Source organism: Cyprinus carpio, chromosome B4 (assembly GCF_018340385.1).
Source record: "Cyprinus carpio isolate SPL01 chromosome B4, ASM1834038v1, whole genome shotgun sequence".
NCBI classification, from domain to species: Eukaryota; Metazoa; Chordata; class Actinopteri; order Cypriniformes; family Cyprinidae; genus Cyprinus; species Cyprinus carpio.
The window spans coordinates 2,448,960-2,474,494 of NC_056600.1; the positions used below are offsets into that span (position 1 = coordinate 2,448,960).

At 34.7% G+C, this 25,535-nt stretch overlaps 2 protein-coding genes and 1 pseudogene across 2 annotated transcripts; 2 read left to right on the forward strand and 1 right to left on the reverse strand.

Moving 5' to 3' along the window:
• The first annotated feature begins 1,391 nt into the window (after positions 1 to 1,391).
• Positions 1,392 to 3,886, forward strand: LOC109092364 (annotated as a pseudogene).
• A 549-nt stretch (positions 3,887 to 4,435) lies between these two features.
• Positions 4,436 to 15,965, reverse strand: LOC109092365 (transmembrane 7 superfamily member 3-like). The gene is made up of 13 exons (XM_042722607.1): positions 15,893 to 15,965; positions 13,347 to 13,435; positions 13,121 to 13,246; positions 12,123 to 12,273; positions 11,886 to 12,006; positions 11,166 to 11,337; positions 9,431 to 9,608; positions 9,171 to 9,257; positions 7,846 to 7,926; positions 6,453 to 6,605; positions 6,143 to 6,240; positions 5,898 to 6,060; positions 4,436 to 5,678 (listed from the first exon to the last, which is right to left on the reverse strand). Exons 1-13 carry the CDS (start codon positions 15,963 to 15,965, stop codon positions 5,425 to 5,427), a joined length of 1,746 nt encoding a protein of 581 aa, XP_042578541.1. The 3' UTR covers positions 4,436 to 5,424.
• Positions 15,880 to 20,101, forward strand: LOC109092366 (mediator of RNA polymerase II transcription subunit 21). Its single transcript, XM_019106141.2, has 4 exons — positions 15,880 to 16,242; positions 17,015 to 17,129; positions 17,211 to 17,311; positions 19,364 to 20,101. Exons 1-4 carry the CDS (start codon positions 16,201 to 16,203, stop codon positions 19,541 to 19,543), a joined length of 438 nt encoding a protein of 145 aa, XP_018961686.1. The 5' UTR covers positions 15,880 to 16,200; the 3' UTR covers positions 19,544 to 20,101.
• The last annotated feature ends 5,434 nt before the right edge of the window (positions 20,102 to 25,535 follow it).

The window sequence follows — 25,535 nt, forward strand, 5'->3', positions numbered from 1 at the left end:
TATATACATATATATATATATGTATATATATAACATATATATATATATGTATATATATATATATATATATATATATATATATATAGATAGATAGATAGATAGATAGATAAAACCAAAAGAATGTATAAAAAACATTATATAGCTTACACATAATATAGAAAAATTTTAATTTAAGCACCAGTGATAATATATATATTTTTTATAATTCCTCAAATCAGTATTTAATCAAAAAGATTGCATGTTTATATACAAAATAAATACATACATAATATATAAAATAATATTTTAAACTATTTTAGCGTGAAAAATAAAATAACATCGAAATGTCACGTTATTCTCTTATTAATGCTATAATAAAATATTTAAGATCTCTCTCTCTGCTTATGTTAAAATAAAATACATAAATGATGGAAGGGGCGTGCTTAGTTTATTTGATGATTATTTGCTTGTTTTAAAAGAAAATTTTCTTAGAAATTATATATATAAACAACCATAACAACAAAAACACAGTAACAGTAAAGATTAATGATATAAAAATTATATCCGGGAATTACAATCTTGAAAAGACTAAAATGAAAATGTCATCTCCCTGGATCTGCCTTAATTTCAAAAACTCTGTAACAGTTATGATTGGATAATATTAGATTTAAAACTGACTCATGAGGCAGGATTTGTTTGAACAGGTAAAATCTGATTACGCCCTTAAACTGGCCTCTCACCCATCAATAAAAATCCTCAAACTCAGTTAATAAAAGCAGTCATGCTCATAATGGAACTATGAGGCCAAACATTTAGAGATTAATAAGCTTCCCCAAAGGAATTTGCGAAAGGTTTTACAGTAATAAACAAAATCATGTTCATGCTACTAATTGCACTTTAAACATTCAGAAAGGTTGTCCATTGCGCCTCCATGCGGACGGTGTAGGGTAGAAAGTTGGCGCCTACATCTCCCAGAAGTACTCGCGCGTGACGTCACAGCCGCAGCGACAGGAAGTGTTCCAACTGAGCCGTTGCTGTGAGATAAGGTAAGCTTTTCTATTCATTTAAAATTATTTACGGTTTTATTCGGAAATATACTAAAACAAAAAGTGTTTCTAGCTTCGCATTCGTGTTTATTTAAACGATCTAATATTTTATTAAATCAGTTAACCCTAGCGTATTCATTTTTCGTAGAAGCTAATGCTAGGCTTCATCCAAAACATTTGACACCTAACGTTACATTTCAGTATTTCTGAAATCAAGCCATATACGTTAAATAAGCCACAACATAACAGTAGTTGCAGCAAATCAGCTTTTTTTCTCTGATCTAAGCATTTGTAGAATTTATGATTGTGTGTTTATGAAAGGAATCATGGGTTAAGACACAGTCCAAGTGTTTTTGTGCTCTTCAGGAATGACCTGTACACTGGAGAAGGTGCTGGCCGATGCCAAATCACTGGTAGAGCGGCTCCGGGATCATGACAGTGCTGCTGAGATCCTGATCGAACAAACCACACTGCTGAACAAGAGAGTGGAGGCCATGAAACAGGTATCACTGTTTGTTCTCAGTCTGTCTGATGGGGATGAGAGTTGTTTTACTCATATTCCTGTTCTTTCAGTACCAGGAAGAGATTGAGGTGTTGAACCAGGTGGCGAGGCACCGGCCCCGCTCCACGCTGGTCATGGGCATCCAGCAGGAAAACCGGCAAATACGGGACCTGCAGCAGGAAAACAAAGGTGTTAGGAGGGTTTGCAATTACCAGTTGTCATTTGAGGGCTGCTTTAAATCTAAATCCGCTCGTTTTGTCTCGGCAGAGCTGCGCAATGTCACTGGAGGAGCATCAGTCTGCGCTGGACGATCATCATGAGCAAATACAGAGAGCAGGTGTTTCGGCTTCTGATGGCCAGCAAGAGAGACGATCCTGCTATCGTCACCCAGCTCAGAGAACAGCACACTAATGTCAGTCTTACAGACGGTTTTTATGAGATTCCATCTAATTCTGGTGTCCAGATAGTCATTCAGTGTGTTCATGTCGCAGGAGATGCAGGCACACATTGAGAAAATAAACGAAATGGCCACAGTGATGAGGAAAGCCATCGAGGTGGATGAAGGGGACTGTGTGAGGAAGCGAATCAAACGTCTGGAGGTCAGACACACTAAATATAAAACATACCACATTTTATTAAAAAATAATGTAAAAAGCAGAAAAAAAAAAAAAATCAAAGAAAGATGAAAATAAACAGTTATGTTAGGCTGATATCACCTGAAGTCATAATGCATGATCAGCACTTAAACATTGCAGTGTGTTACTGAAGAAAATTGCAGTTAGTAACATTATTTATTAGATTACACATTTTAGGGAATGTAATCCGACTACGTTTTCATTACTTTCGAGTTAACTTGTTTAACACGCAGATTTAAAAGTCTTGTCATACTGATACAAAAATACATAGCTAAATTCAATATATTCCATTCTGTGTTAGCAACAGTGCATTAAACATTAATTTATGTAAAGGTTTCCCAAACTGTGTTTTGCAAAGGATAAAAGTTAATAATTCATTGAATCATATAAATGTACAATTAAAATTAATAATTAAAAAATAAAAACAATCAGATACAACACTTATCAAAATAATATATATATATATATATATACCCAAATATATATATAATATATATATATATATTTATATAGTATAATTTTATACAGTATATATTTTTGTCATTTAATTACATTATACAATTTTTATATTTTTGGGATGTAATACCTGCATATCATGCAACTATTAACAGCATATTTTTATATAATTCTAAAATATTTTTATATAACTATTATTTTTTACCTGCATATCATGCAACTATTAACAGCATCCAAGAACTGTGAATATGTTGTGGTGCTCTTATTACTGAAATAATAAAATTGTAAAATCTCATATTAAAATATGTCGCATTTTAGGCCCAAGGGATTCGGCGGACAAAAAAGTAAATTACTGCTATTGTGTGAATATGTAATCAATAACAAAGAAACTCTAGTCTGATTATATTTTTATTTTATTTTAAAATGTATTATAATTTTTTAATTATTTTATTTATCTGATTAATGGATATTTTAAAACATAATATTTTATTTATGTTTATTTCATTGAGTATTTAAAAAAATATATATTTACCTGATTATTATTGAGTATTTTAAAATGTAATATACAAGTAATAATTTTTTAAAATCTGATTGCATTATCCAGATTACATATAATCATTTACCGCCTAGCCCTATACCGCAATGAACATGACACTTGTAATGGTTTATATGTTGATGCTGTTCTGTGCAGCTGGAGAACAGCGGTCTGCGAGAGCTGTTGGGAATCAGCCGCCAGGCGTTTCTGGTGCTGAAGAGGGACGACACGTCTGACAGCACGTCTCTCTCGCCGCTGCTCACCAGCACAGACGTCAGTCTGAGGAAGAGCTAAAGGCCGCCAGAGACTCTGAGTTTACAAGCCATCGTTCAGAGCTGCCCTACAAATCCCACAATCCTCCATTACAGGGTCATACACACTCACTGCGCAACCCGGATGTCCATCAGTCATTACGCATGAGGGGTTTTGCAGGAAGGGCCTGTGGAATCTGTCAAACACTGAGATCCGATCACTTTTCCATCTCTCCATCATCATGGCTTCGGTCTGGAAAAGTCAAATCGACTGATGCAGCCACATGAAAACACAATCATTTCTGGAACAGTAAAACTGGCATATTGTGAATTTTTACTTCACCTGAACATGAGACTTTGTAAAGGGAATGTCACAATGTGCCGGTTGAATGAAAAAGCTTGTTTTTTTGCTTGTGTTTGTAACTGTTTTATGTGAGTATGAAAGGAAGTAGCATTGAAAGTGATTAAAAGCATTGAATGAACTAGCTATGTCCTTCTCTAGATTCATGCACTGAGAGTATTGAATAACTACTCAACACTTCAGGTTTTACAATAGCTTTAATTTAGTATTCATTTGTGTTATTGCATGTAAATTTATATTGCATGTGAAATGCATTGCAAATGCTGTTTCACATCGACTTTGAGCTAATAATTAAATAATTTAAACAATTAAAAAAAAAACATTTAATTTTCTATAATTTTATATAACATCTAAACAAATTTATAATTGAAATTATCTTTTTTTCATAAATAATTAAATAAATTTTAATTTGAATAATGCAAAATCTAATGTGAAATGATTCATTTCACAATCCAGTTATTTCCAGATGCATAAAAAAAAATCAAGTCCTGCCTGACATTTCTCATCGTTTCACTCACAATTACATCACAAAATATATTGCAATTATATAATACTCTAATAAAACATTAATGATGGTCTGTCACATCAAAAGTTCACACATTTCTCACATTCAATAAAAGCAAAACATCAGATCTCGTTCTAATCTGTCTTGGAATAGAAAACAATATCATTTAGGTGTTATGGCACAAATGACAACTTTATTAAACATTTAATTATTTAGACAATCATTTAAATTTCATACAAAACAGAAATAATGCACACTGCTACAACTTAAAAACAATTTTACCATTACTGCATGTTGTAAATGCTTTAGAAAAAGTTCTGGTTCCGTGAGAGACACAAAGATCGCATGAAGAAACCCTGAGAAGGAACCAGAGGTGTTTTGATGAATAATGCAATACTACTGATTTTGCAAAGCTGGAGTCTTAAGAGCTACATATCCAGTTATAAAGCACAGAAAATAACATTTAAACTCCACAGATTCTCAATATTCCTCTGACACTGCTTTTAAAATCCTCATTCAAGTGCGTAACACTAGCGCAGTGAAGCAGTGGTCAAACTCCCACAGGAACAGTCAAAATAAACTCGTTATTTCTAACATGAACTCCAAACCTTGTTGAGGATCCGCTGAGACTCATACGCGCTCACTTAGACACAGAAAACACTCATACATCACCCGTACAGGGCTTACAGTGGCTACTAATGAACACAGGTTCATTTGGTCTGCAATCGCAGAGTGTTATACATTCATTTTAATGGTGAACATCTTTAAAAATCGCTCATTCACTCGTGTACTAAACAGATGTAGTAAAAGCGTTAAAAGAATCTCCACTGAAAGTTTCCTCTAAGCTGCTAAAATGCATCTAAAATCACGCTGTGGCAGCTGATGTATATAGTAGAGGTCAGTTGCTTGATATTTATCTGAAAACAGCAATGGGATCAAGCACTGCTGGGAACCTACACAAAACACACACATAAGTGCACATGGTCAGTCTCACACCCTGTGCGAGCTGCTCTTTTAACCTCCGTCGAGTCTTTGGGCTCTAAAAATCGAGCTCAGTCCTCAAGTATGTTGCTATAGGTCTCCACAGGCTTGAGCAGCCGTGGTCTGGAGGGGAAGGACTAACAGTGAACTGACTTCAAGTCAAAGGTTAAAGGTTAAAGCAGTAGAGGTGTGGTTTCGCCGGCCGGTTCTGCGCGCTGTGTGAGCTGGCGAATACGTCCGAGGATTCGGGCTGATAAAGACGGCTTGTGGTGGCTGGGATCCAGAACGTTGGTCTTCCTGCGCTCTCGTTCTTGCTTCCACATCACGTACGGGCTCGGCGGGAAAAACGACCGCGATTTCTCCCGATACAGCTGCACGACGATCCCCGAAATCCCCAGAACAACCCACAAGGTGATCAGGATGAAATCTGGAGAGGCAGAACATCAGACATGACCAATACATTGATACATTTGGGCGTCACACCCAGGAATTAAAGCAAAACAAAAAATATTTTTTAGGCAGAATCATATTCCTTTGTCTGTCAACCTTACTTAAACACTTTAGCACAACAGCGTTTTAACGGAAGAAAGACTTTTTTGTAATTTAAGTTATACATGGCCTACAACTTCAGTCCCTGCACACCTACCGATATCCTGCAGCGGTACGGAGATGAACGCTCGGCTGAAGTTGTGGTTGAGGAGGCGTTTGAGGACGTCCAGTGTGATGTAGGACAGACTGGTGTAGGTGTAGGCATTGACGGCCAGGACCACTGTATACGCGCCAACCACTCCACATGCAATTATATTGCCCTGAAACATACAGATAAAAAGTGTGCATTTTATTTAGGTGTCTGATATGAGCTCATATCAAATGTATTTTTCTGTATCTCACCTCTCTAGGCCACCTGATGAAGAACAAAGGAACAAACATCATAATGCAAGCGAACACCACCCAGAACACCAAATCATCATGGAATATAGGAATATCACCTGGAGAGAGAAAAAAATAAAAAGAGAGATTAAACAATAAATCCATAAAATGAAAACTATTAAATAACTGATAATGAAAATTATTGCCCACATTTCTACAATCAACATCCAGCGAGACTATAAAGTGAGATTATAAAGAGATCATTCTCAACAGATGCAGAAACAACATTTTTAACTGCATGCACAAAGGTTTCTCAAACATGATTTCTTACCAAGTGGAGTGAAGAAGACGATGGATGAGATGAGAAATCCAAGAATGAGTCCCACCACACACACGCAGGCCATGACTGAACCGAACCGCCACCAGCTCATCACCATGACCACGCCCCCAACCACGCCCATCAGCGCTGTCAGAGCCAATCGAACTGCAGAGAGACAGTCAGTCAACAAACTGTTTAAAGATGGATAAGACAGATATCAGCTGACGAATTAAGAGTTCATTTAGACATTATTTTGTATTACAAATGTTATATTTAAATATGCAAATGACACATTATTTAATTAAATATGCACTCATTTGCATACTTTTCCAGAACCAAACACTGGATAAACCCAGGTTCAAAATTAATGTTTCATTTTGACAACATGAGTGATTTTGGATCTCTTTTAATCTCCTCACAAATCAGAAAATATAACAATCAGAAAAAAAGTACATTTTCATCGTATTTTAAAAAGTAAAATGTTATATAGATCACGCAAATGATATATGAACAAACCCCTTAGTAAAAACAATCAGAATACAGATAACCTATTAGAATGCAAATAGAAAAAAAAAAACAGTAAAGTTTGATGTAAGTGCTGCTGAAATGGGGAAAAACTCATTTTGAGACACTGCCTTTAAAGATAAGTATTGCATTTAAAATCATCAGATAGATAAACTGCCATGCAATAAACATTTAAATGTGTATTTTAGATGCTTTCTATCCACTAGTCTAACAAAAGACAAGTTGTGGATGCATAACAGCTCAAAATTGCATGAAAAAACTATGGTTATGTCTTGACATTAAAAAGGTCTTGAGCTAGAATTGTTCTGATTAATCAGCTGTAGGATGAGTCATCAGCTGTTATCTATCTCAGAAAATCAAGAATGCGCTTCCTCATTTCAGCCATGCGTGTCCTGTAACACGCAAACAGCTGACAAACAGCTCTACATGATGCATTTGATTGGGACAGGCTGGTTTGACACCTCCAGCTGAAATCCACAGCACATGACTCCAATCCTCAGAGAGTTAGGGCACAACAATAACCTCAATCCTCTGTGACGAGAGCTGCTTTCTGCACTCGTGACGGCTGTTGAGATTCAATGCTGGCAGAACCAGTCTGTGTAGCCAATTTCAGTCCAATTCAACTTGAAAAACTCAAATTGTTGGGACATGAACTCTTTATGGGTATGTAGACATCAGCTCAGTGTAAACAGTACAAATCATCCAGAATATGAGAAACTATGAGCTGCATTACAGATCTAAGAGTTTGAGCTGATACAAATACATTAGAGCTCTAAGAGGTGTTGATAAACTTCAGATCGGTTCAGGCGAGCACTAGTCGTCTGATTTGACAGTGATTCAGTGCATGTGTAACCCTGCAATGTGACTGTAATGTACTCACTGTTGTATTTCAGCGGTGTGGTTATGGTGATCACGACAAAGAATACAAAGGCCGTAAAGCCGAAGCCCATACAGAACAGCTCTGAGAAAACACAGAAATAGACATTTTAATAGTAACAACAGGTGTGTCTACATGCAATAATTTCCGTCAGTCTGAATCAGTGTTACTTTACTATCACTACTATTATGTTATTATAGTTATTAATATTTTGAATAACATTTATTACAGTTTACAAAGTTTTTATTTTTACATTTTCCATTTTATTTTGATTTTAGATAAAGTTTTAGTAATTTTGTCACTTTTTGTAATATTTATTAGCTTTTGATTTTTTTTTTTTAATGTCTACATATTTTTTAATCGTTGAAAGTAAAGTTAAATTAAAACTAAATGAAGATGAGAAATTTTGTCTTGGTAACAAGCTGAAATAAAATAAGTTTTTTATTTTGTTTTTATATTATAATTTAGTTAATATTTATTTAATTTATTTTTTATAACATTTATTTCATTTCAACACCGACTTTTTAAAAACTTTTATTTAATATTTTGAAATGTTTTATTTATATTTTTAGTTTTCATTTCAATTTTAGTTTGTTTTAATAATTTTGTTGTTTTTTTTTTGTCATTTTTATTAGTTTTAGTTTTTTTTATACACATCTATATATATATATATTTTAATTTATTTCAGTTTTAGTTATTTTAGTATATTGAGTTAAACTAAATGAAAATGAGAAATGTTGCTTTGGCAACTAGCTGGAATAAAATAAGTTTTTAAAAATATTAATGTTTATTTTATTTCAAGTAACAAATCAATATGAAAATTCATTGTTTGTAGTTCTTGTAGATCTTCAATGAGTTTAACAAGGCTCCAAATATAAACAGGTCATATAATTAAAAATCTAAATTAAATAAACTATTTCGAAGCTGCCAAAAAGACCATTTACTGAAACTAAGGTGCACAAATTATTTGTTTTAAACGTCACTGTATTTTTAAGCGTCACATAATTATAATTCACATGTTCACACAGAAGGCTTTAAAAACACAGCTGCAAAAAAAACTTGAAATGGTCATAAAACACTGTCAGACTGTTTGCTGTGCAAGAGGCCTTGACTAACATTGCAAGTGGACATCAAGAAAGAAACGAATGATATGACCCCTTTAAAAACAGCACTGATGCAACTATATCATCTGTTCACCTCTGACTCTCTAAAGCTCTGGCAAAGACTTTCCCAAACCTAAAATACTTGGGGCATATTTAGTAGACCGGCAGTTATTAATAGCAGTAACATGGTGTGTTTCTAAGAAAAGCAAGAAAAACATCTCTCACCACATTTGAAGAAGCGGTGTCCCACAAAACACACAAACAGCCCAGCCAAACCAATCACAGTGAAAAACACTTTAGTAGACACTCTCCCTGAGAAAATGAGAAAGAAAATACCACATCAAACCTGTCACAGAAACTGTTCAAAAGCTACAGACAAAACATCTTTTCAAGTAGGATTTAAATGACCTCATATATGAAAGGTATTTCTGAGATTAGGAATCAAATAACGCAGCATTCATTTAGATTTTCTTCCATCTTCTCACCTAAATCGCTGCATCCGTCCAGCGTGGAGCTGAAGCTGCAGGCGTACGTGTGGACGGGGATGTAGGACGCTGACGTGTTCAACACTGGATCTCTCACGATCACAGAGAAAATCACACCCTGACCGGGCAGAGAGCTGAAGGAGAACTGCGTCCGGTCATGAGAGGTTAAAGACATCACCTGAAAGAGTGAAATTAAATGATAAACTAAGGGTGTTTTCAGACCTGTAAATCGTTTGCTTTGCTTGGAAACAGGGACTTACTTTACATATATTGAATGTATATTTGATATACTTTTGGAATGTTTGAGTATGTAAATGTTAGGAGAGTTTAACTTTATCAACGGGTATATACAGTGCGTAACAAATTTATTAGACCACCAGCACCCAATGTAAGGCTTGTGCCACAGCTACCCTAAACTAACAATATTTGTGATTACAAAAATCATTTTTGATTGTTCTGTAATGGTTAATCCACCAGTATGTGTAAGCTCTTTAGTCACAGTAGTCTTCAGATGCTCAAATGTAACTGGGCATCTTAATAAAAAAATAATAATAATGAAATGCTTTACTATTCCTTCTACCTTTGTTTTAAAACAGTATAACATAAATGGATAATAACAATAATTATATTTTAGCATTAGGAGTAATACCGTGGCTAAAGAGCTTACACATACTGATATTTATAAAATATAATATATAAAATATATTATATATATATAAAATATTATATATATATATATATATATATATAAAAAAAGTGTAACAAAAAATAAAAATATATAAATTTTTCCCCAAAAATATGGGTCAAAGACGAAAAAGTGTTTAAGCATAAAAAAAGTGTAATACTGCTTTAAACTGTTGTAGTTTTTCCCCCCAAAAATGCAAAAAGTTTTCTGTTTAATTTAATTGCAATTTTGTTTTTGTTTTTCCGAGCAAAAAATTAAAATCATACATTTTTCCCTGATTTACAGAAGACACCCAGTAAAATGTCATTCAGTGTAACAATCTTGTCAGGCATATTTACAACAAAAATCAATTTATTACTTATTAAAATACTAATTACTTTCATCCCAAATATTAATTAGTTGTAATTTTTTAAATTAGCCACTATCTTAGGTTTTGCCCAGTTGTCAGAAAGAATCTTTTACTCATTTAAAACACCATAAAATGTAATATCCTCCCTTGTTCTTTTATATATTTTAATATGTAAACGTCAGAATAAGCATGGTGTTTGAATTTTTTGCGTAAATATTGTGTTACACTGAATGACAGTGTAACATTATTTCAACCAAATTTTGACATTTTATTCTCCAAAAACTTATTTGAAACCTTAAACCTTAAAAGTAGACATTTTACTCACATTTAATGTGCTTTCTATGGATATATATATATATATTTTAATGTATGCATATGTTATATATATATATATATATATATGTATATATATATATATATATACATATATATATATATATATATATGTATGTTTCCACTTATATATTATATTTTTGGATTGTTTGAGTATATGTATGTTTTATTATGCATATGTTAAGAGAGTTCAGGCGATCTTGAACCGATTGTTTTGGTGCAGATCCGAGTGTGAGTGTGTGTTCATATATGCCCAAACCAACCAAACTAAGGGCCATGAAACAAACATTGTAAACTCACTAAAAAAGATACCAGCTACTACAGATAGTAGAAAGTGGTAGGGAAGGACAGAGAGAGATTTCACACACCTTCCTGCTGTTGTCCTGCACGTTCTGCACATTGGCCACTCTCTCCAAACTGCTGATCAGACTCTGCTCCGACAGGTCGCCCTCCGGCAGGAAGTACTGATACACCTCATAAACCAATCGCCAACGAGTGCTGGAGCTCACGTCCACGTCACACGCCGGCGGAATCTTCCCTCTGAAAAACATCATCTGATTTAGACTGCATTTTTTGTGTTGAGCATCACAGAAAGCAATATTAACATCAATTAATTTTAATTGTAGGAGAAAACTGGTTAATTTTTAGCTTTTCTGCACAATTTCTAGGTTTATAATCTTCATTAGGATGTGATGTTTTCCCACATTATAGTTCATCAATTACTCATCAGTGCCTCATAATTATTTAAAGTATGGTGCTTCTTTTAATTATTTATGAAAACACATATGTCATATGGCAGATGCCTCAAACTGTGAGATCAAAATAATAGTGTCAAAAGCAACCGTGCTTTCATATATACAACCGGCTGTGCATTAATTTGCGCATTAAATAATATCTTTGTGTAACTGTGTAATTTACTATGAGCTTAACAACCATTGTATAATACATTTGTTCATTCTGTTGCATGTAACGACAGAATTCAACATGCATTTTTAGGAACATTTGATGCATTTAACTCAATAATCAATGCTGAAAAAGGGGGTTTCATGACCCTTTAAAAGTCCATGATTTTATTTAATTCCTCTCGCCTTCCGTATCCGATGTTAGCAGGTGCAAAGGTAATCATGGTCTCAAACAGGTTGTATTGCAGGTAGATGTTTGGATCAATCTCCAGCGGGAACTCCTGATTACAGGCTCCAGGAACTGGATCTGCACACACACATTACACATACACACTGAATGTACTGTATTACAGTCAATAGTCTGTTAATGAGAGTGTATGTGTTGCTAATGTTGGCATGCAAGTAAAGAGTTCATTCTCTAACCGGTGCTGGTGTATGGCAGAATCACACCAATTCCTGCTGCGCTGCTCCCGTCGGGGGTCTTCAGGAACCAGGAGACGGTGGTCTGACTCGGTGTCAAGTTGGATAACAGACCAGCATCTACTGCCGTGACCGAAAAACCATAAAGTGGGATCTGACCAATACACAAAACACACAACCTATGAATGGACATCTACACATACACACACTCAAGAGGGATAAAGGTCAGGTGGAGAATATTATGCAACAAATACAAGCAAAGTGCAACCATTCAAGCCCTGTCCTACATTCACTTGGTTTTACACCAGACTAGACCGCAACAGTCATTTTCTCCACAGGAGTATTGATTTTTAAAAATAACTAAAAGATAAATTAAAGACGGGCCTACTGTGAGTTCTGAGGTAGTAGTATTATTATAGACTAGTATTATTTATATACTACTGCAGTTTTTATTAATAATTAGACTATTTTTTAATTTTTGAATTTGAATTTTATTTTTATACTTTTGCTTTTCCTTTTCAGTTTTGATAAAAATTTTTATATGTGCTTTTGTCATTTTTATTCTTTTTTTAACTTTACTTTTATTAAATATTACTATTTAGATTTGATTTCTTTTAAATTCAGGTCTAGGTTTTATTTATTTCCAGTCAGTTATTTTAGCACTTGGACTTAAACTTAAAAAATTAACTGAAATAAGTGTTTATTTATTTAACTTAACAACATTTTTAACAATTTCTTCTTTAGTTTTAACAGTATTTCCATTTCTTAATATCCATGTGAAAGAAATAGGAAAAATACTACCAGAACCAAGGCCTCTGAAAAAGAGGGCAGCACAATTGCTCTCTATAGACACAACATTCGTTTCGAACAGCACTTAATATTGACTCTGTGTCTGAACTGAGGTTTGTGTCAGAGCACTACAGCTGCATGAATGCGTGGAGGATTGTGTGTGTGTGTGTGTGTGTGTGTAGAGAGATCAGAACTTGTGATTAGACTCTCACCTGATTACTTGTTCGATCAACCCATGGAACTGGGTCAGCTGGGGGTATGTGTGTGTGTTTCTTTCTTGTGTACGTGTGTGTGTGTGTGTGTGTGTGTGTGTGTCTTTCACGCCTGTGCAAGCAGTACTGTGTGTGTGATCTCGTACCAGTGATAGAGAGAGTTGCACGCTGCTGTGCAAGCAGCGGGAATCTGCTGCTTGAACCGTCCCGTTCGTGGGACACTCACGTTCTTTCCCCGACCAGCGTGTATATGAACAGGATGAAGCAATATCTGATTCTTTTTTGCGATTATGATGTGTCTCAAAGGTTTGAAGACTGCAACCATAAAAAAATTTATTCATGTATAGGACAACTGGAAACGTCCGCGGGAATCTGGGAAAAGAAGTCTCCTTCTGCTCACAAGCCTGCAAAAAACGAACCTATTTGAATATACTTTAAAAAAATAATTTATTCCTGTGGCGCAGACACTCACGTTCAACATGGTCTAGATCATTTAGAAATCCTAAGAGATTAAGTGCACGAAACAGTTCTGCTGTCAATATAACAATAAAAGGTTACAAGAACTGCATTTATTCAAAATAATTCTAATAATATATATATTTCAATAATATTTTCTGACTTCTTTTTTTAATCAATTTAACCATCCTATTAGGATTTTTATTTAATCTCAAAAGTTAACTGACCCCTGAAGCTGTAATTGTTACCATTTTCTTTTTTTCTTTTTTTTTTTTTACCATCAAAAAAAAGTACACATGTGTGTGGTTATTAAGCAGCAGATGTTTTCCAACTATACATTCATCTATTAGAATGAACATGATAATATCCTAAAAATTCAGCTTTGCATCACAGAAATAAATGATAATTTAAATACTTTAAAAACTGAAAATTGTAATAATATATCACAATAGAACACTGTCTGTAAAGCAGGCTGTGATGAGAAACACCAAAAACATGAAAAACTTAAGTGGCTTTTGACAGTCATAGAAACACCAGTGAACACTTCAAATAAGGAAGTGGCTTTTGACAGTTGTGATTTGGTGTAGAAAGATGTTGGCTCATGGTTGCTCTGACTTCCTGCCCAACCATGAAATCTGACATGATAATTAAAGTCATCTGATTTCACAATGACTCACACCTGCTGTACATCAAAACTACACTGTAAAAATCTTGTTGTGTCCAAACCTGCAAGATGATGCCTTTACATGCAGTACACGGATGTAGGAAGGAATTTGTGTGTTTCCATTTTATGGCAACATTTCTAGCAATAATCTGCTAAACCACTAAATATTTCCTTTTTTTTCCCTGTAAAACTTGTTCTACATTTTTTTTTAATTGTTTAACAAACAGTTTCAATGTTCCAGTTTTGATGTCTGCAGAGATCTTGAAGACTGAAATCACTTCCCCGCTCTGGAACAATCTCTCTCTCTTTCTCCTTCAGGAATGTGGCAATAGTTTTTAAATTGCATCTCATGGATCGTTGCTCTGTATCAGCGCATCGTAAGCAGGAATGACAACAATTAAATTAAAAGAGGAAAAAACACTGAATGAAAATACGTCACTGTTACAAAATACCAGACCGTTACAAAGAGGCACAAGATTACAACTGACCTTTACTTAAAGCGATCAGCCTCATTTAAATCAACAACATCTTCCCTGACAGACAGGAGATCATCAAATGCTCCAAACATCAGAAAAAGACAGAAGCGTTTTATTACAGATCTACTGTTTCCTTAACCCTATATAAAGCCTATGGTATCATATTTAATAAAAAACTTTAAGGCCTCTAAATTAACAGCATAATCAAAACCTGTTGCAATACATTCCTTTTTTTATCTTCTGATTGATAGTTTAAACTTTTTAGCAAGTAAAATGTATTTTATTATAATTTTACGAATGTCCACCTTCACTGTCTTTTTGTTGTCAAATCTGATTTTTATCAAGTAAACGTAAAAATTACTTTGATATCGTTAGTAATATTTCAAGATCAACACTTACTAGACTGAAGCAGCTTAGATTTACTTAATTGTCCGGACATCTTTTTATTTTATTTTATTTTTTAGAAAAATCATGTTAAAATGTGAGTCTCAAATACGATCATCAGGCTTTTGAGGAACGTTTATTTGTTCATCTCTCAATCAGCATTGTACTGGATTGCATTATATATTTAAACTAAGCATTTAAATGTCATCTTACTAAGACATATTATTGAAATTATAGAGTGACATCTGATATTTATATAATGTTAATAATCTACTATATTGAGCCATGAAAGCCTGATGTACCAAATATGATGCAAAATGTAAAACACATATGCAAACGTCTTTTATATTTTGTCTAAAGGTTCTGTTACATTTTATTTTGTTGCATGGTTAAGAAGACCATCACTGGGGTTTAGTGAGCAAATCTGCTCAGCTGATGCTCTCATACATGAGTTTAGTCTAGTTCCTGAAGAATACAGACAGTAAACCGATGTAAGAGACATGAATACACCTCAGACAAACGAATTAGTTATTGCAGTATCATAAAGAAATAATAGGGTGAATTTAGAGGGAGGTTTGCGTTGAAATAATATGACATTGAAACTGAAAACACCCTGGTTAGTTATAAAATCATATAGTTATAGATCAGCTTTATTAAATCAATATCAATTCAATATTCAGGTGTCGGTAAATTATGTCAGCTGTCTCGTAATCCAACCAAATGTCATGATGTTACATGCCTGCGTTTGCATCAGTGTTGATGAAGATGTTTTGTTTTGTTTTGTTTACTTACTCTCATCCTGCGCGCGCAGGGAACTGACCCACGACAAGACGAGCAAAACCAAATATTCTCTCTTCAGTGGCATTTTCCCGGATCAGTCCAGTCCATAAACACGCTCTAGCAGCAGCGATCAGATTTGAGACTCATGCTGAAGCTTCTCGTTTAGCCTCCGGAAGTGTCACTCGCTGCTGGAGCGCGCTGCAGTGCAACAACTTTTTTTGCGTGTAGTAACGTGCAGTACGCAGGCGCGACTGTATGCCGTCACGTGATGACGCTTTGAGCGCGCTCGGCGGAAACGGAAACGGCCAAGAAGAGCCAACATGGCGGACAGGCTAACGCAGCTTCAGGATGCTGTTAACTCCGTAAGACTCATTTAAATGTTAATTGTATTACTTATAAGCCGCAGAACAGGTCAGACGTGTGCAAATCATATGTATTCAGCCATGTGTTACACGAAGTCGCATTATTTGTGTAAGAAGTTACATTAATGTACTGTAGTGTAAAAAGGTGTTAGCATAGCATGCAGTTGTGAATAAACAAAAAATTAAAGTTTGCGCATTCATCTAAATAGAAAGAAGCTGAGACTGTATTTAAATAAATATATGTTATTTTAAATAGGAAGTTGAAGTCAAACTGCTGCTTCAAGAAATTTAAATCGCGGTCAGCACATACTTAAAAAATTAAATGTATTTTTTTTATTTATTTGTGACATATACCACAATATTGTGTTATATTATGTACCCTTGTTTTTACATATTTTATAAATAAATATATACTTTAATTTTTTTATGACATACAATATTGTTTTATAAGTGTTAAATTATGTACTCTTGTTTTTACATATTTAAGAAATAAATATGTAAAATAATGTAGTTTTTATTAAAATTTTTGTTGTGACATATACCACAATAATGTTTTATATTATGTACTCTTGTTTTTACATTAAAAAATAATTAAAAGGAGTTTACGACGCATTATTTTTTAATATTAGAACTGAATTCTTTTTATCATGTTTAAAGAGCAAAGACAAGTCCAACAAACTGAATGCAAAGTTGGTTTGTTATATTGGGTTGCATGCATGCATGCACTGTGTGTTTGATATATTGCTCTGATGGGTGTGTTTGTGTGTTTTAGCTGGCTGATCAGTTCTGTAATGCGATTGGAGTTCTGCAGCAGTGCGCACCACCTGCCTCCTTCAGCAACATCCAGACTGCCATCAACAAAGATCAGCCCTCCAACCCCACAGAAGGTGCACAGATCTGTACCACACATCAGTTTACAGCAGTGCTGTGTTGTTGTTTGACTGACATGATTTAATGTGTTCTTCTAGAATACGCTCAGCTGTTTGCAGCACTGATAGCAAGAACAGCAAAAGATGTCGATGTGCTGATCGACTCTCTGCCCAGTGAAGAATCTACTGCCGCACTGCAGGTACGTTTATACACAGACAGTGTGACTGGCTGCTTGACGTGTATATTTATCCAAGCCAACAGTATTTTAAAATATGGGTGGCACTTCTGTATTTGTGAAGTGGCACTCAGAAGATCTGAAAGAAATAATTTCAAATAATAAGGTTACGCTACAATTTATATTTAACTGTATACAAATTATATTTAATTTCAGCTAGTTGCCTAGCTTTAGTGTGCTAAAACAACTATTAGGGCTGTGCAAAAAATCGAATGCGATTTTCATGCGCATCTCCTCAGTAAAGGCGCTCCTGTGATTAGTAGTATATCTCCAGCACGTGCGTTCAGATCAGGGTTGCCAGGTTTTCAAAACAAAACCTGCCCAGTTGCTTCTCAAAACTAGTCCAATAACGTTTCGTTCCAGACGATAAAAATACACGGTTTTTGGCAGGGTTGCCTTGGTAATATTCACATTTTAGGGGCTAAATATCACGTTATTGGTATAGGGGTCACTTCAACCCGCGAAAATGAAAAACAGCCACAGACTTGGCAACACTGGTTGGCATTTACTACACAGAGCCGTAATTCACTGACAATCTACACAAAATCGATTTTAAAATCACAGGCGATTCTTTGTCGATTTTAAAAGCGATTTTGTGTAGCTTGTCGGTGGACTACGGCTCTGTGTAGTAAATGCCGCTCCACCTGAACCAGTGTTGCCAAGTCTGCGGTTGTTTTTCATGTCCGCGGGTTGAAGCTACCCCAATACCAATAACGTGATATTTAGCCCCTAAAATGTGAATTTTACCAAGGCAACCCTGCCAAAAAAACATATATTTTAACCCCGGGATGCAATTTGTATCGGGGAACCTCGTGGAAACGCGATTGGGCTAGTTTTGGACTAGTTTTGAGAAGCAACTGGGCAGGATTTGTTGTGAAAACCTGGCAATCCTGATCTTAACGCACATGCTTGAGATATACTACTAATCACAGGAGCGTCTTTACTGATGAGATGCGTATGAAAATCGCATTCGAGTTTTTTGCACAGCCCTAATAACTAAAAATACTAATGAAACTAAAAAAACTAAATATGACACATTTGTTGTACACACACACAAACAAAAATAAATAGAATTTTAGAAAATGAATTTATATAAATTAGTGTATATATTTTTATATTTTACATATATAGTTTATATTATGTAGAGATTAATGTAAATGTATGTGAATTTTAGAAATAATTTTTATTATTAAATTATTTATTATTATTATAATCAATTAACAAAACAAACTATAATATGTAGAGATTAATGTAAATGTATGTGAATTTTAGAAATTATTATTAAATTATTTATTATTATTATTATTTATTAATAAAATTATTTTGAAGCAATGAACTTCTCATACTATGAAGCAAATGCAAGCAAATCCACTCAATGATTTTATAACATAAAACGTATCAGCACTGAATTCAGCATGTGTTTTTGGGGATTTTTACCTCCCATATATATCCCTATATTTCACCGTAAATTATTTAAATTGCACTTCTGTCTTTGTGCTTACTGTATTATATGTTATGTGAGTACAGAGCCAATTACAGTTAAAGGGTTAGTTCAACCAGAAATGAAAATTAGCCCCTTCACCCTCAAGGCATCCTAGGTGTATATGACTTTCTTCTTTCAGACTTCTTTTTTATATTAAAAATTATCCGTGCTCTTCTAAGCGTTAGAATTTTTAAAGTTATAAACACTTAATTGATAAACCCTTTTAAACACCCTAATTTAAATTAGATTGTCTAATTTCAAAATTCTTTGTTTGGATCATGATTAAAATTCAGTGGTTGCCTCTAATTTTTAAATGGAAAGAGCACAGGCAAAGCCTTTGTTTATATGAAGAGATTTCTTTTCAGTTGTATTATTTATTTGTTTTTGTTTGTTTTTTTTAGTTTTGTTATTTGACACTTCACAAAGAAATGTGCAGAACTTTGTCTGAGAAATAATAAAATGACACCTTTTTATCCCTACAATAAAGCCTAATTTTATATGTTTTCTATTCTGTTATTGAATTTGTTTCACAGGCTGCTAGTCTGAGGCAGCTGGAAGAGGAGAACCAGGAAGCTGCGGCCCGTCTGGAGGAAGTAGTTTACAGAGGAGACATGCTGCTGGAGAAGATCCAGTCAGCTCTAGCAGACATCGCCCAATCACAGCTGCGCACACGCAGCGGAGCCCCGAGTCAGCCGACACCGCCAGAGTCATGACAGCGACTGACCCCAACCACACATGGACTATATCGTCTGTACACAGCAGGGATTTTATACTCATCCTTCATGGATCGCAGGAGATCTTGTGTTAAATGTACAGTTTATTTCTGGACTGAGGAATGATTCTGATTTCATTCTGTAAGTGCCCACTGTTTCCCATCGCATGTCTTGTTTATATGACCTCTGATGTCGTTTTCAACCTGATAACCGTAAATGTTCAGCATCCATCAGACAGTCACCATCCGGGTAAGTTGGTCTTTGTATATTTAAGGATGTTTTTTCATGCCAGGATCATGCGGTGTTCATTTTATTTTGAATAAAATGTTGTCATTGTGTTTAACAATTTAAAAAAGTGCTTGTTATTCTTTGCAAATTGAATCGTGAAGGTTGTTATTTGTCTCATGCAATGCCATTGTCAAGAGGCTCTGTACTTTTAACAGATTTATACACATAACAGATCTAGGGTTTATACACATAACAGATCTAAAACCTGATGGTTTTCTTCCTATTTTGTTCCTATCACTTCATTTATCCAACTAAAATGTGAAAACATGAAATGCTGCAATTAAACAAATGCTTTGGTTGGTCTGAAATGTGTAAGGAATTATATGCAATCCAAAAAATTGAAAATGTTAAAGTAAATATTTTATAAAAAGGCCAACAAGTACTGCACTGATACTTTTAAATGGTTTTAATTATCTTCCTCTCATATAAGCGAATTTAATCTGCAGAAACTTAATGGTGATAAAGAACTTGTTTTTTTTTATAAATAGGAATATTTATAATAATTCACGAGTAAAATTAATATTGTATTTTAATAGTTTTCTTATGCACTAAATAATTTGTACGCAGCGGCCACGCTGATTAGCGCGTGACGTACACGTTCTTCCATCCAATAAGAACTCGTCTTTTTAACGTCAACAAAACAGTATGGCGGCTTTCGTGCAGCTGGAATTTTTTTTCTCTGCACACTTTTCTAAAAACGAGTAAGTCATTACCGAGGTAAGAGACTACAGAGTATAATACGATTTAGAACTGTTCAATAATAAAAAAGAAATAATGACAAACATTATAAACATTCAGGTTGGAAAGACTGCGCCTAGTGAAGCGATCCGAGATCCTAACATGAAATAACTGTATTGTATAACTACTAAAACATTTAACTATGTTTATTCCTAACAAGCCATAGTCATTTAAACATCAGCCAAACATATATAAACCTTTAGAATGCAATAAAAATCGTACATTTGTCATTTGTAAACATTCAATCAAAATACACATCGGCGTTTGTCAAAGTAGAACCACGTGGTTTAGTGACGAATTAGTCCACTCAGGCTGTCAGTCAGCCGATAAAATATCAAATTAAATTTACAAAAGTGGTGTAAATTTTGTACTACACTACTTTGGTGTTTCAAATAACGTTTGTCAAAATGCTAAAATAGGGGTGAAATTTTATCATCATTCAACATAACGGATATGTATTTATTTAAAAATGAAACAACATATACTTATTCTGATAAGTGACTATACTAAATTTTATTATTTGAAATTATTAAAAACGTGTTATTGACAAATAGGTAAAACCTTGTGGTTTAAAGCATACTGGCAAACAATTGGTAAATATTTTAAATTACAGTTAATTATTATTTGGGGGCTGCACTGTGATAGAGTCTTTAATGTTATGTAATAATTATTGTTCTAAATATGCCTGACATTTTATCACATTTTAGTGGGTGTCTTGTGTAAATAATGCTAAAATGTATTATGCTGGACTTAATTTCATATCCCGTATGTACTGTATTGTCTCAAAGGTAATTTGTTTTATATAAACATTACAGGACCTGTAAGATGTGTGAAATACAGAAAGAGATCTTCAAACAAAGTTTTGTTTCTTCCAGTCCTAAAACAATATGGTAAAGCTGTGACAAGAATTCATTAATTGAACACTGACTACAGTGTCCATGTGTCCATGTAAAAACAGAAGAAAACTCAGTACTTGACCCATTGCAGTTTGCTTATAGGCAGGACCATAGTACAGAACAGATATAACTTAAGTTAATTATACTCTGTCCTTTTCACACTGTATACTAATGAGTGATACATTAGTAATTTCTCAGTGGAGACAAGGTTTGTACAGTGGTGTGATTTATGCTGCCTATCAAATATTTCCTACTTTCCACTTCTGAAGTCATAAGTATGAGTTTGCCATGTTCAAGTGTTTTGACTCTGGAACATTTGTCTGAGGCTCTGGATTACAGGAAAAAATGTTGTAAATAATGTTCAGTTTCTTGTGCAAACCGATCATTTTGGTTCATAAGACTTCAATAAATCTTTAGGAGTAGGGTTGGGAACTGAGAACCGGTTCTTATTCAGAACCGGTTCTGTTTTTTGAAAAGAACTGGAACTGTGAGGACCTGCCTCCACTAAATTACATTATATTTGTCCCATATTCTCATTAATATACATACTGACGTCAACTTGGAGCACTAAATAAATCGACTGCTATTGTTATGTAAGTATGAGGGTTAGATTATTTAGTGTACAGGTAATTTCAAGAGTGATAAACAAAGTGATAGAAAATATTTATTTTCATGCATTTTAAATGTTTATAAATGTGGAAACCACTCATTGCATCACATCATCTCCTGACTGCATTATTATTTGTAAAATAGTGGCTTTATAGAGTGTGTGTATACATGGTTATAAGTATAACAGTTTATATTTCATTAATTTAGGGAAATGAACAAGTGTCTTAGCCTTATATGGCCAACCAGCTTATTCCTGCTTGAAAAGCAAAATGTTACTGATAGTGTAAAAAACATCAACTTTGAAGCACATGCTGATTGATGGACTAGCATTACTCAACATTACTTCCAGCAACACTACATTTAATAAAGGTAAAATAGTAAAAATAAAAAAAAATAGTTGATTTAAATGGAATCGGAACCGGAAAATTTGTATACTGTAATATATATGTTGAATTTTGACATTGCCAACCTTTAAATTAAGTTAACAGTAAGTAATAAACAGTATTGAGCATATTGTGCATTTTTCCTTACCACTATTTTTTAATAGTTGTTTAATGATTTTAATGGAATCGGAACCGGAAAATTTCTAATGATTCCCAACCCTATTTAGGAGTCATGGTTATTAATTGTGTGTTCCTTGATATGCCTTTTTGTTGTTTTACTTGCATTTTATGAATCATCAAGGACCACGGTTTCAGCTAAAAATCTTTACTGTCCTACTGAAAAAAAAGTCGCCTGCATCTTGGATGGCCTGAAGGTGAGTGAATTAAAAGCAAATTTTCATTGGGGTGAACTATCCCTTTAAAGCCTAAATGTTCTGAAGATATTCAACCAATATTCAGTGAATTTTTAATAAAATGTAGCATTTCATTTGTCGACACTCATATAAACATTACTTGTAATATTGTATAGTCATCTAGATTGCTGATGATTCTGAAGTTTCAGTCAAATAAACGTTCATAGTACAACAAACGATTATTTACATACATATATAAATAACTGTAAAGGCATGAAAAAGCAAAGTAGGTGTAATAAAATTTGAGTCACTACAGCAATGGTTTCCTCCGTGCCAAAGTTTATGGAGAGTTTATGGAAAGACTGAGGAGGGGATCTTAGGAGATCACACATCTGTGCTCATTTATTAAACACCCATAAAGCAGGTGTGTTCCTACAAGCATCTTGGCAGTTACATGGTTAATACACTTATCTGTGGATACAGTTTGCTCCTGTGTACAGCAGAGATTGTATTTTCTGCATAGACTTGGTAATTATGGAGTGGACCAGAAATGTTATAGAGCATTATTGGATATAGTTTTGTAACCTTACAGTTCAAGCAATGCGATGTCTGGTATAAATATCAATGAAGGGCATAGGGAAAAGGGAACATCAGTCCCTTCAGTCATTATATGAACAGTCGGTTATTAGGGAAGTGCATATAATTCCCATTCCATTGCATATAGACCTATTGCACACAGTATGAGTATGAATTGTTTCACTCTGGAAGACGATACAGGTTACCAGTATGTCTGTACAATCATTTAAAAAAATATTTTATGCATCACTCAAATAAAATATTTTATTCATGCAACGGTGAGCATAGGGATCTGTATTTTTATAGGGAGTGTTTTATGTATTATGCATTGTTGTATTTATTTTTTATTGGATTCAATATCTTGTCAATGTAAACACACCTTGAGTCCAAGACTAATTTCTGTTTGGGGATAACAAAGTGCATTTAATTTCACTTTAATTCAATTACACTCAAGGCTAAATGACAGTAAATGCAGACTTGAATGTACCTGTCAAAAGTATATTTGCTTGATTGTTTTGTATCCATAATGCAAGAAAGTTTTGTGATACTGCTGGAAAGTGTCAGTTGATGTCATAATCTCCGTTGACACTTATCACGTCTGAATAAAAAATCTACTTAACTTGTACTTGAAGTCTTTTATACTTGTATTTAGATTCTAGTTTTCTCATGTTCTTTGTCATGTGTTAGCTGACCTGCTGCTTTGATTATTAGCATTTAAAAGATTGAAAACACTTTATCCGACATGTTTCAGAACTGTTGATTGTATGCATTTGTGTGTGTGTATAAAATAAATTGTCATGTGTGACATTTGTGTTTGAGTGTTAAATTTAATGATCATGTGGTGACTAAAATGTATTTCCAGAAGCCTCAGTGAGTGAACTGAAGCTTAAAAAGTACTTGAGCTCTGCATCTACACACACTAGGTGTAACAAAGTCTTTAGTAATTGGCAAGCTGAAACAAACTGGCAAAGTCTGTTAAGCAATATTAATCCCTCTCACCCGTGTCAAGTCTTTTGTGTTTTCTGGACCTTACAGGGCTTAAGGCTTCATCCCCTCCTTCATGTGAAGGATCCATTGGCTCAGGAGCTGCAGATGATTGGCTCATTAAGATTCATCCATGTCCATGTTATCCAGTGTTCTTGTTTTTGGAGGAGCCTGGGTTCAATCCTGGTCCGTTCAGGGATTTCTTTGGTGTTGCTTTTAAACCTACCAGGATTAAAGAAGATATGCCCCCCAAAAAAGGAAGGGTTGATGTGAATGTGCCAATGGCTCAGTGGTAAGGTCATGGCCCTCCATGCGGAGGACCGTGGTTCGAATCCTGGCTGGGGCACTGAAGCAGGGTGCGGCGGAGCAGCTGACCAGACCTGACTGGAGTCTCCTGACAGAGGATCGAGTCCCGGTGGAAGAGAAGACAGCAGAGAAGGTGAACGAAGAGAGAAGAAGAAGAAAAGAGAGTTGAATAAGTAAACACTTAGATTTGATACATAAGTCCTATTGGATTTTTTCTGACTTTGACATGCCTCTATCCCAGTTCCAGAGACTCACCTTCCTCTTGATCCACCTGTCCTCCAGTGTGTGTTCCCAACTTCTCGTCGGTTTGAACCCATCTCCACCATCGCTCCTCTCGTAGCCCTTTGCCACAATCATGCTTCCATGTCCAGGCTGGATTCGAACCAGCATCCTTCCGTTAACTCATACCACTCACCCACCACCAATCCAACACCAACACTGCACTAACATTGATTTTTTTCGTTATTTAATTCTGTCCAAAACCAATCAAAACCCAACAAAACTTCCTCCCACACAAAAGTAAAACTCGATACCGAGCTATGAGCAAGCCTTCGGCAACCAGTCAGCAGAGGTCCTCGACAAGTCCAAAACTACCACATACATCCAAGAACTCATCAGAGACAAGCTGCTTTGCATCTCGGCTTAGTTTTGCTGAATGTTTGATTGTGAGACTAACAGCTTATTTATTTAGTAATTGTCCATTGTCTCTCTTTTATTGATATAAGACACAGGTGTCTTTTATTATGTCTCTTACAAACAGAAACACCTAAAAGAAAGCTAAACTGTCTGTTAATGCTGTGAGAAAATACTTGTTGCCTTCCAACTGAGAATCAGAATCAGAACGAGTTTTCTTGCCAAG